Source organism: Drosophila nasuta, chromosome 3 (assembly GCF_023558535.2).
Source record: "Drosophila nasuta strain 15112-1781.00 chromosome 3, ASM2355853v1, whole genome shotgun sequence".
Taxonomy (NCBI): Eukaryota; Metazoa; Arthropoda; class Insecta; order Diptera; family Drosophilidae; genus Drosophila; species Drosophila nasuta.
Window position 1 is genome coordinate 3,513,235 of NC_083457.1, and position 11,663 is coordinate 3,524,897.

Below are 11,663 nucleotides of genomic sequence, written 5' to 3' on the forward strand. Positions count from 1 at the left end.
CCCTTTCTATCCTTGCCTGCCTCCCACCAGTCCTTGAGAGCTTCACTTACATGTGAGAGAGACACTCCTTGGCTGCCTCAACTGTTGCTACTGTTGCCACACGGCTGCTGCCTGGCCCAAGTCTGCAAGTCTAGACACTGTCGACATTGTTTCCAACAAACTTGCTCATTTAAGTAACATGTCATGCCTCGGCTTTCTTCTGCTACTCATACTATACTAACTACGAGTGTCTACTGTTCTTTTTTTTGTTTTTGGTCCACCCTACATTCCAAATGATTGAAATTAAATGGTGAATTGCTAGTCGACATGCCAATTCTCTTACAATGCCCCTAAAAGTATACTGCAAAATTATTTTAGGTGTTTAGCAGAAAGGCAAAGCAACTTACATACAATTTGTAGATGCTTATAAGTTTAACTGTTATTAAGTATAACTGTTATTAAGTATTATTTTTTATTTAATTCGAATGAATTCATTCCAGTTCAGATGAAAGTCAGACATACTATATTATAAAAGTTAAAAAGAAAATTACAAATTGTTTTATTAGTTTTTTTTTTTATAAAAGCAATAGACTCTGGTCTACTCTATTTCTCATACTAGGTTTAAATGTGTAAATTTACTCACATATATCGTTGAGTTTGTTTGCTTTACTTTTAGTATACATTATGTAATAGATGAACAGCGAAATAAACAAAATCAAACAGTGAATAATGATAGTAAAGCAGTAAAATATAGAAGCTTAAGTATTATGATAAATATTCTATATGAAAATGAAAGCAGATGTCTTAAACCATTTCATTAAAATTTAGGCAGATTGAAATAAGTTTGACAATAATTTCTCAAATGTATTCTTGATAAAAGGACTATGTGTTTTTTATAAATTATTTGGTCAACTATTTCAACACCAAATTTGATAAACATCTTTTTGATTTATTTAAAAAACAAAAAAATATATAGTAGTAGACTTCCAATGAAATATGATACTATTTAGGTTAGATGTTTCGCTGCCATTTGCAATAAATGTATGTAATAAATCGGTTTAGAGGACAACTGGAAGCTACAGCTATTTATCAGCTGACGCCCGCACTTAAAGCAGGACTCTACACGACACCAATTGACTGCCATATGCACATAACTAAGCAGTTACTCCCCAGTTAGCTGACAACTGAGCAGAGCAGAGCAGGCCAGATCAGCCTGGAGGAGCAGAGGGAGGTGAGGAGCGGTTTCAGTCCAACTGCTGCTGCTGCATTGCATATTTTAAGGCGGACTGAATAAACTCCCCACTGAGTCAGCATAGCCAGAACTAGGCTGCAAACGGATTATGAGGACATGCCGCAGGGCGTCAGGCTTACTTTGCGACGTCGCGTTCGTGAATAACGGCATAAGCACGTATAGATGATGGGGAGAGTGACAGCAGCAGAGAGGATAATGGCAAAGGGAGTGGGACAGTGGGACAGCGGGAGAGCGGGAGAGACGGTGCAAAAATGTAACTCTGCTCTATTATGAATAGAACGAAATAATAGTGGAGCAGCATAAAAAAACGAAACCAAAATGAAAACGAAACGAGTCAAAACGAGACGGGATGAAATGAAATGAAACAAATGAAACGAAATTGTGTCGTGAAGCTACGCTCCTCTCGCTGATATAGTTGTTGTTGCTGCCCGTCTGAATGGTGATTTGTTTGCTTTTTGCTGCTATTCGTTTTCGTTCTCTTTCCCGCTTGCTTTTGACATTTGGTAACTTTTTGTGTGGGTTAATAAAATGTTGTATTATGTCATATATTTTGGACAGCGGCAATGTAATTGTTTGAAATCTGCTTAACAGAATGAATGTGCGATAGTTACGTAAACTATTTTTACGACACGAATGCTTGAATGCTGGTTAGATAGTTGGAGATTGGATCCGAGCCAAAAAACTGAGGATGAGTGTAATTGGAAAAGTTTTCGCGGTAACTGTAAATTATATTGTAGGCTGGCCATAAAGGCTATTCCCAGTCACAATTTGCTATTTTCGCATATAATGAAATTTCACTTTAAATTACTTCCTTTACAAAAAATACTGATGTACATATACACTTTACAAAATATTATTTTTACATATGCGAAAAGTGATACGAATTTATTGTATGCCAACAAAATATAACATGCCATTATATAAGGCTTAACTTTACTAATAAAAAAAATATAAAATAAAACCGTTTAGAAAATATAATGATTGTTTACTAATCCACTAATTAAATAATTGCGGATTTTGGAAGATTATTGTAAGCCAAAAAGATTTGAAGTTTGTATTTAAAAAAGGGATATTTAAGTGAAGGTATATTAAGGAAACTTTCTTCATAGGGAATTTTGATGAAATTTAAAGCTTATTTTTGTATCGAGACTTACGACTAATATCTGCGTTTAGTGGTGTCGTATTTTATATTCAATATTTTTGTTTGGGAAGTTGCGAGTTCATCAGTAGCTCAGGCACATTCCTCGCAATAATTTGCTGGCTTCAACGTGCCTGCCAAAATGCTTTTGCAAAGCAATTTGCATTCATTTTTCTCCACTGCAACGGCAACAGCAACAGCAACAGCAACTGCAGCAAGATGCAGCAAGCGAAATCTAACGAGAAAACGTGTGGCAGTAAAAAGTGAGATTTTACCTGTTACCAGTTGGAATTTATATTAAACTGCGCCACGACGCAGCACGCCAAAGTTGATGACATCGGGAGTCGGCAGTTGGGTCGGTTTTGGGTGGGGAAAGCTGGCCAAATTGTGGTTGGCTGGCTTGGCATAAAGCCAAAGGCCTTTCTGGGTTTTGTGGGGTTCCCGCATTTTATGACTTTGGTTGTGTGAAATATCATCTTTACATCAACATATCTTCAGCTCGCCTCATCGTTTGCTCTCTCTCAATTTCTCTTTGGCAGTTTTCGCATCAATCGCATCGAATCGCCCATACTGAAATATGAAGGTGATTGCGGAGAATCGTTGACTATCTACGACTCGGATCACGCGGACCCGGCCCGCATCATCAAGACCTTCTGCGACACCTTCTCGCGACCCATGGAGAAGGTGGACTTCGTCAGCACAAGTCCCTCGCTGTACGTGCAATTCGACTCGAAGACTGGCAGCTATAGCGGCAGCTCACTGTACTACTGGGCGCACTACGACTTCTTCAACAACACCCGCTTCGGCGACCCCGTGCCCAACACCCTCTGCGACGAAGTCATGTACGCCTGGAAGCATCCTGGCGGTCGCCTTCGCTCGCCCCTCAACTCCCTGATCTTCAAACGAACCGGCGGAAGCGATGTGCGTTGTCAGTACAAGTTCGTGACGGATCGTCGTTTGTATGCCAGGGCCATCATTGAGGTGAACTCGGTCTCGTTCAAGGAGTTGCCATACAACAGCAATGCGTGCACTCGTTGCCATGAGGAGCGTGTGGACAAGCTGGTGATCTGGGAGGAGCGCGACAAGTTCCAGAACAATTTGGCTTGCTTCTGCGACAACATTCCCCGAGCTGTGCGTGTCATCTCCTCGGCGGATCAGATGAATCTGGAGATGATTGTGCAGGGTCAGCATGCCATTACCTCGTACTTCAAAAATCCCAATCCATTGTTCGAGGCCACTTACGAATTTGCGCATGGTCCGCTCTGTGGTCCCATCACGCTGGGTCCCTCGCCCGACGGCGATCTCGTCTTTCCCTACAAGAAGGCACTGGCCATGGTAGCGGGACCGATGGCGCCACCTGAGCATCATTATCGTCGCGAGAAGTGCATCTGGGAGCTAAAGGTGGCCGCTCAGCGGGACTTGTGGCTGAATCTGGAGAAGGCGCGATTCGCTGATCGAAGTTGCGAAAGTGCCAAGATCGAGGTATATCTGGCTGGGCGACTGGAGCCCCGCTTTGTCGTCTGCCCCGACAACATATCGCTGGCCAGGGATTTGCCCATTCTTACCACTGCTGAGCTGGGAGCTACAGGCGCTGATCAGGAGCCGCTGCCGGTGCTCATACAGTACACAGGAGATGGGCAGCCGGGCAAGAACATCTTCCGACTGGTCTGGACCGAGCTGTTCCACTTGCCGCGCAATCCCGATGGTAGTCTGGCCGCGTCCCTATTGCAGGATGGCGGCTGTGACTTCCGCTGTCCCGGCGACACGCAGGTCTGCATTCCACGTCATCTGCTCTGCAATGGCATTGCCAACTGTCCCAATGTGACGCACTCCTCGACGCTGGCCCAACTAACGCGGCACATTGAGTGGAATCTGGAGCAGCTCGGTCTACTGCATCACGCCGGCGAATACAGTCAGCTGGTGCTACACGACGAGTCGCCCGAGATCTGTTTGCGACGTGATCTCAGCGAGTTGCCCTACGGCAAACTCTCGCTCCTCGCCCTCGGTTTATGTGTGATGTTTGCGCTGCTGATTGCCATCCTGCGACGCATGTGCCGAGGGACGGCGAAGCAGCTAGGACTGCAGCATCTGGACGAGGATTACTAGAGTTATCTCTGATTTTAGCCATGTTTTAAAAGCTCACTCAGTTCATTTTAGAGCATTAGAGAGAGGAGAACGTTGTGTCACACTGCCAGCAGCTCTGGAATCTGAAATCTGAAATCTGGATCCGTTTTCCAACTTCTCTTAGAGCAATACCTATTTGCACTTTGTAAGTAGTTTTACAATCTAAATCTCTGCTCTATATGTGAAAGTACGAGTCCCTAATTCTCCCCCCACTGAACGCAACGCAACGTGACAGCTATTGAATATTAATTAATATAATTATACGATATTAACTCGTACATATAAATGTTTAAAAAACACACACACACACACGAACAAAAATGATTAACTGCCCAGAACAAAATTAATTAAACACAAAAAAAACGTAAACGTAAAATTGTCACGTGATAATTGTTGAAAAAAGAAATTACAAATAAAATTGAAACAAAAGAGAGAATAGTTTAACAAGCATAATGAACAAGATATTAATTAAGGTAGACAAGTAAAATAAAAAAAAAAAAACTGGAAATTAAACTCATATTGAAAAATAAAAAAAAAATTGTTGGTGGTTTTATTAGTTATTATGTATATCATAAAAAAATCAAATACAATGTATCATTGGCAAATTGTCAGGATTATAGAACAGATGGTGGCATACATACTTTATATATTATATGTATATAATGTACGATATACAATACATATACATATACATATATATTTTTTGCACATAGATTTACCTAGACCATAAACAAAGTAACCAAATTCCATTACAGTTGGGAATCGGAAATTAAAATTGCCCACAAAACAAAATGGCTGAGATTTGCTGCTCATGAAACCGATAAAAAATACCTTGGAAAACATCCCGTAAAAAAAACAGACAACAAATTGTAAAGTTCAGCCTTAATGGCTGTAGCATTTAAGTCGTATTACCTAAACTTAAGATCGAATTGAGAGGGCGTTGGAGCAGTGAAAAGCTAAAATATATTTGCTTTAAGTGATTGGTACTATAATTTATAATCTGATCAAATCTTTTCATTTATATTTAAAAAAAAAAAACTAATACAAATGTATAAAACCAAAGAAATATTATAAAACGATGTGTTAACCATATTTAAGTTGGCTTGCAAATGCTTGTAAAATCAGCAGACCAGAAGAAATAGTTGCGCCAAAGGCAACTCTGCTCCAAAGCGCCAAAGTATTATAGAGATTAACCCACAACAATAATGAAAAATGGTAAAAGAAAAGAAATAGCAATTAGATCACATATTTTAGATGTACGTCAAAGTTAAATGTAAGAATTGAGAGGAAATCACATGAAAGTATGAAAAAAAGAAAATACAAATAAATGCAAAAGCAAAAGCAAAAAGGAAAAAAAAATACCGTGAGTTTTCATTGACAATTGAGAGGAGTTGGCAACACTGTGCAGCTATGAAGTGCGACCCTGGGCGACAACTGTCAAGAAAGCAAGAAAAGGGGAAGCAAAGAAAGCTCAGGGCAAAACAAATGCGAGCAAACGCGAAGAAAACGCAAACCACAGAGATTTATATGTCAGCCGATACACATTGAGCCATCGTCCGAGGAGCTGTCAAACAGCCAGTAGAACTTCGACGTCGACATCGATCCGATCCGGAAAAAATAAAAACGCGAAATAAATAAAGAGAATTTTATTTTCCAAATTTCGTTGAGGTCAACAATGGATGAACCAACTGTGCCAAGGGGAAAGCGACCTCGAGTGAAGGTCTCCATGGATGACAAGGAGCGAGCCATCGCTCGCATCCGCAAAGGAGAAACCAAGGCGGGCATCTCACGGGAACTCGGGGTGCCGGAGTCGACGGTGCGTGGTTGGGTGAAGCGAGCCGATCAACGCAAAGCACGCGAGGCATTCGAGGGTAAGTTGCAGTCAACTCAACTCGAACCTCCAATAGAACTTCTCTTCCTTTCGCTGGCACAGAGAACACGCCGAGTGCCATTCTAAGCTCACAGGTGCCCGTGAAGCGCGATCACAATGGGCAGCAAATAGTGGGAAAGACCTTGACTGGGACAATGCCAGTGCCCATGCAGCTCTTCCAGCAGGCGGCAGACAGTCAGCTCCAGCTAAATGGTTGGCTGCACATCTTCAATGCAGGCATACTAAACTTTACACTGATTGCCACAGCAGCCTCGTTGCGAGCACGCGTGCGCGGCACCTCTGAGCGTCTGTCGCTGTGGCAGATCATCTGCGATTATGTGGACGAAGCGGGTCGCAATGTGGTCGCCAATGGCGGGCAGTATGTGGCGCCATCCACGTCCAATCAGCAGCGACAGCTTAATTCGCCAACTCGATTGCGTGGCAACGGATTTGTGGCGCCACGACTTCACATTACAGCAGAGGATGACGAGGACGACGTCGATGGCGATGGCAATGTCGATGGCGATGGCGATGGCGACGGCGACATCGATGCAAATGATGATAGCGATGGCACAGGGGAGGGCGAGGATGAAAGCATGGAGGCGGAAGCTGAAGCGGAGCCAGTGCTGTGAAAGCCAACCATCGATTTATTTATGTACGAATCTATATATATGTATGCAAATAAAACGCCTGTCAATGGGATTATGTTGTTTAAGGCAAATAATTGCATTTTAATTAGCAGCGAAATAAGTGTGATAATTGGCTTCGGGCCTGTTGAGCAACCAACTCCTCCCATCCCAGTCAGCAAAACCGAATCCGTGTCTGATGTGGCCGACTTTATTAACCATATTATTATTTCATTGCGTTGCATGTCATGCAAAATATCCAATTGAAATTGTTGCTGTTGTTGTAGTTATCCTTGTTGTTGTCCTGCCGCTGGCTCTTTCCTCTTCTTCGGACGATGTCACGTAATTAAGCGGTTTTATTTGCGGCTTTGCCGCATTTTAATTGCTCATGTTGAATGTGAAATTTATTTAGTAGCAAGAGCAAAATCCAAAAAAAAATATATAAAAAAACAAACTTACAAATTAAATATTTTCATTTCATATTTTGGTTTTTAGTTGTCGCAATAGTTGAATTCTTTTTACAATCACGAATGCGAATCGCTTTTAGTTATTATCAGATTTTTATGATTCGCAACGCATAAAAAAAGAAAAATAAAAACTATTGATTTCATGCTATAATAATGCAATTTATAATTCATTTGAATTATAACAGTTTCCCTAATTAAATGTCGAGTGACAGAAAAAAGGAATTAACTTTTCAATCTGTATTTCTACATATTTAATAATAATTTTTACATTTTTCACATTGACATTTTTTCTGTTAATTTCTGAATTAATCACAAATTGGGAATTTTAGAGTTAGAGTTTGCTAACACAAAGTGTGAATACCATATATAACATTTTACACTATCTGTATTATGTGAATGCCAATTATCATTAGGGAAAATTCCGTAACAATTTACGAATTAGTGACGTTATGCGATACATAAAATAAAACACATAATTGAAGGCTAATCAGGGTCACGTTCTCATATTTACCTTTCTCGGTAGATTCCATTTGGAAATCGATTCAGTGTCGTGCTGGCAGACAGCTTAGTGGCCAGGGCCAACCACGATAACTAAGGCAACTAAGCCACAGGCTGTGGCCAAAATAGCAGTCGGCGATTATCCAACAGTTCATCGGACCAAATACAAAACCAAAAAAAAAAAAGAATTCGACCGGCAAGTTGCTTAACACGAAACTTTTTCCATTTCCATTTTCATTTTGCGCGCAAGACCATAAAAAATGCGGAAAAAGGACGGCTCAAGAAAATTGCGAGGCTCCGCAGTATGTAGCAAGAATATTTTCCGTTGTTGTTGGTTTTTCCATTTTATTTTTTGCGATTTGCCCAATCACTTTTGGGGCAAGTCGATGCCGATGCCGATACCCGGGACCGTGCCCAAGTTGAAGGCCTATCAAAGTTGATTATCGTGGAAAATTTTGAGCGAGAGATTTGCGCCGTGGCCTGTACCTGATTTAAGACGTAAGCTGCTGGGATTTGCGACCCAGATTGTTGAGCCTTTGCAACATTTTCGCTCCATTATAACTTTGATTAACTTGTTGAAGTGCTCGACTTGGGCCAGAAGCCCGAAGAAATGCAACGTTAATGCTTTGTGGCTAGGGAAACAATACGTATATCAAGGTAATGGAGGCCACATGGAAAACTTACGCTCCCAGACTCCTAGAGCAGCTGTGGCTGCCATCAAGGTGCTCAGCTTTTATGTTTTGCTCGCACGGAAATAAACGCATTTAGCTTTCGAATTGGAATTGTGGTTGCAAATACCCAGACATTCCTAGCTCCCTCTTCCTCCCTCTGTCACTCGTGGGTCGGTGAGTTGGCCGACAAAAGTCATAAATCAAACACGTTTAATTAAAGTTTTGCCCGTGGTCTTGGGACTGAGAAGAATGCTCGGCAAGGGACGTGACAATCGCTGCAAACTTTGGCGTCGTGCACTAAGTAAAAATGCAATTAGAAGTGGCAGGCAAAAGTCAGGAAATGTAAAACGTCGAGCACCCGAGGGCCGATCAGAAGCACTGCACAATTGCTGGTCACGTTGCAGTCAATGGCAACGTGCATAATGTTTGCAATGCAGTTGCCAATTGCGACTCAGTTTACAGCATGACTCGACTCAAAGATGTGCAAACTATAAATGGTCATGACAGCGCCCAAAATAATGCTGTAGTTTTCCAAAATGAAATTGCTTTAAGTGCGGTTTGAGTATTATTTCATAGCGAAGATTTGAACCCCAGTGCTAACCGCTTTTCAAATTATCCAATCCGTTAATATTTGATCTAAGTGGCCAAACTTCATTCTAGCATGCAAATTTGTACCTTAATCGATTTTCAGAAAATATACTTCGAAATGTGCTTGTCAAAACAAATAATCGAAAAATAATACGAAAATCTAATTAGATTTCGCTCACCCTACGTTTGTAGGAATTTCCACATTAATATTAAACAAGTTGAATACGTCTGCACTTGAAGCAAACCACACTTCGACAACAGTTCCATTTCCGGATGTGGTCCAACCGAATTGCCAGAAGATGGCGAAAACTAAGCCACAACTTGTTAAAAACCACACAAATACACTGGCAACAACTGTAAATTATTTGGCAAAATGTTTTAGCACCTTCCAACTGACTCAACCGACAGTCGACAAAGGAAAAGAAGGAGAGAGAAAAATAGTCCTTGCCTCCTCCATGCCCATTCTTCAGTTGTCCTATTCGTTGGGCTGAGTCATTGCAAAGGAAATCACGCAATAAACTAGTGGCGAAAACAAAACTTTAACTACTTTTTCCGTTAGCCGCGAAACTCAACTGGAAAAAGTTTTCGAAACAATACAATTTATATTTATGCGACGCCGACGACGACGAGAATGACGATGACCCAGAAAATGCTCAAAATAATACTCGCGAGTAACCAAAAACAGCAAGCAAGAAAATCCTATCCAGCAGTTTGTTGATTCGCAGTCGGAAAGCAGAGGACGACAAAACCGCGGGCTGGAATTGGTTACTTCATTTAAGTGGTGAAAACTACTTGACCCACATTTCAAGCGGTTGCGAGAGAAATGTTCATGGCTTTTATGGCCATGTCTGTTACGCAACCTGCGGCCGGGTTGCATGAAATTGCATATACCCAGTTAATGGGAAAATGCATATTATGTAATTAATAGATTTAATGGGCCATAGTTTATAATTTCAATTCAGCTAATGGAGCACAAAATTATGCCGTAAGGCAAACACACATGAGCGTGGAAAGCAAAAACAAAATCAAGGCAAAGGATTGCGGATTGAACAGGGAAGAGGCCAAAGTAAGGGTAGCGAGGGGTTAAATGAGCTATTCCGTTGCTAATTAGTTTCGGGTAGAAATCTTATTTGTTGTGTGTTGTGTGTTGTGCTGGGGCCATGTCATAAACGAAACTTTGCAATCAATACACAAGCCCTGCCAATCATGTGCCCCAAGCGAACCATAGTAGAAACAACCCAAGTATATACCATACTAAATACAAATTAATAGAAATAACTATGGTCGACTAGAACTTACTCTAGTATATAGTAACAGACTCATATCTTTATAGAAATTCGATCTTGGTAACTTTCTCTCGTTGCCAAAGCCTCTCCAAAGTGTCGCCTGGAATACAGGGTAAGACAACAGTAGCAACAATGGATAGACGGCAACAATGTGTGTCTCCAAATGCCTGTTGGATGTTGGATGTTGATTGTGAATCCGGCAGACGGTAGACGAAAAAGGGAACGGCAGCTGGGACGGAGCGCATAATGACCCAAAATCCTATCAATCCAAATGAAAATTCCCCAGTCGTGCGTATAATTGGAATTAATACAAAAAGGAAAAGAGAAAAATATTGGTGGCAAGACTGAGAAAATGATAGGGTTACGAGTAGCTGCTGTGGTCGCATATTTAATGCTTAGCTGGACTCATGATGATGCCAACTAAACAACAGGACAACTGGATCACAACCGTAGATGGGAATGGCAACCAATTTGATTCAATTTGTCAGCAAACAAAAAAGACAACATTTCGTGTCGTTGTGCTCATTATGAGGTTTGAATATTGATTTAAGGATATACAGACAAATCTACAATTGACTGAAAAAAGTGTTTGAGTGAAAATTGCGGATAGCTATCGATTATATTATTTAACGGCATTTTCAGAGTTCACTTAAATGCAGGCATGCAATTCCAGAAAACAAGTCTACTACGACCAAACAAAAATTTTAAATAAAACATTATAGATTTATATTTAAAAAATGTATAGATTGTTTTAAATAAAAACATGAAAGTAAAACATACAGTAAAAAACAAAATAATAAATTTATTGTGATAAGAATCAATACAGTGAAACTTTCTAGTTATTGGCTTTTTGTGATAATTATTTATGGATAACCGGGAATACTACTGTACAAGAAAATTAGTCTTTTTAACATGTTTCACTAAAACAGACGATTAAATTAATAAATTGCTTCTATTTTTAGTGCAGAGTTGCAGTTATTGTTTTTGTTTTTATTTATATATTGCAAACAAAATATTAATTAAAAACTAGTATTAGATGAAATTATTCTGCTATTGAAGATTAATAAATTAGCAAGTTATCAAAATAAAAATCGCTTTTATTTTGACATTGTCACTTTAAATGCTTGTAAATATTTCGAGTGACATTACGGAAATCATATTATG

The 11,663-nt window shown here is 40.4% G+C and overlaps 2 protein-coding genes across 3 annotated transcripts in view; both read left to right on the plus strand.

The window, feature by feature from the left end:
- LOC132790627 (uncharacterized) overlaps nucleotides 1-4,478 on the plus strand; it is a 76,708-nt gene extending 72,230 nt beyond the window's left edge. The window contains exon 9 of the mRNA XM_060799229.1: nucleotides 2,909-4,478. Within this exon, the coding sequence (XP_060655212.1) occupies nucleotides 2,909-4,475 (1,567 nt within the window). The 3' untranslated portion in view covers nucleotides 4,476-4,478. The remainder of the gene's footprint in view (nucleotides 1-2,908) is intronic.
- Nucleotides 4,479-6,158: 1,680 nt separating this feature from the next.
- LOC132790628 (protein distal antenna-related) lies at nucleotides 6,159-7,075 on the plus strand. Of its 2 annotated transcripts, XM_060799231.1 has the most exons (3): nucleotides 6,159-6,364; nucleotides 6,427-6,576; nucleotides 6,631-7,075. In XM_060799231.1, the coding sequence occupies exons 1-3, from the start codon at nucleotides 6,169-6,171 to the stop codon at nucleotides 6,993-6,995; spliced, it is 711 nt and encodes a 236-aa protein (XP_060655214.1). In that variant the 5' UTR covers nucleotides 6,159-6,168; the 3' UTR covers nucleotides 6,996-7,075. The 2 variants fall into 2 exon arrangements, with proteins under 2 accessions (XP_060655214.1, XP_060655213.1); XM_060799230.1 differs by having other exon boundaries at nucleotides 6,427-7,075.
- Nucleotides 7,076-11,663: the final 4,588 nt, after the last annotated feature.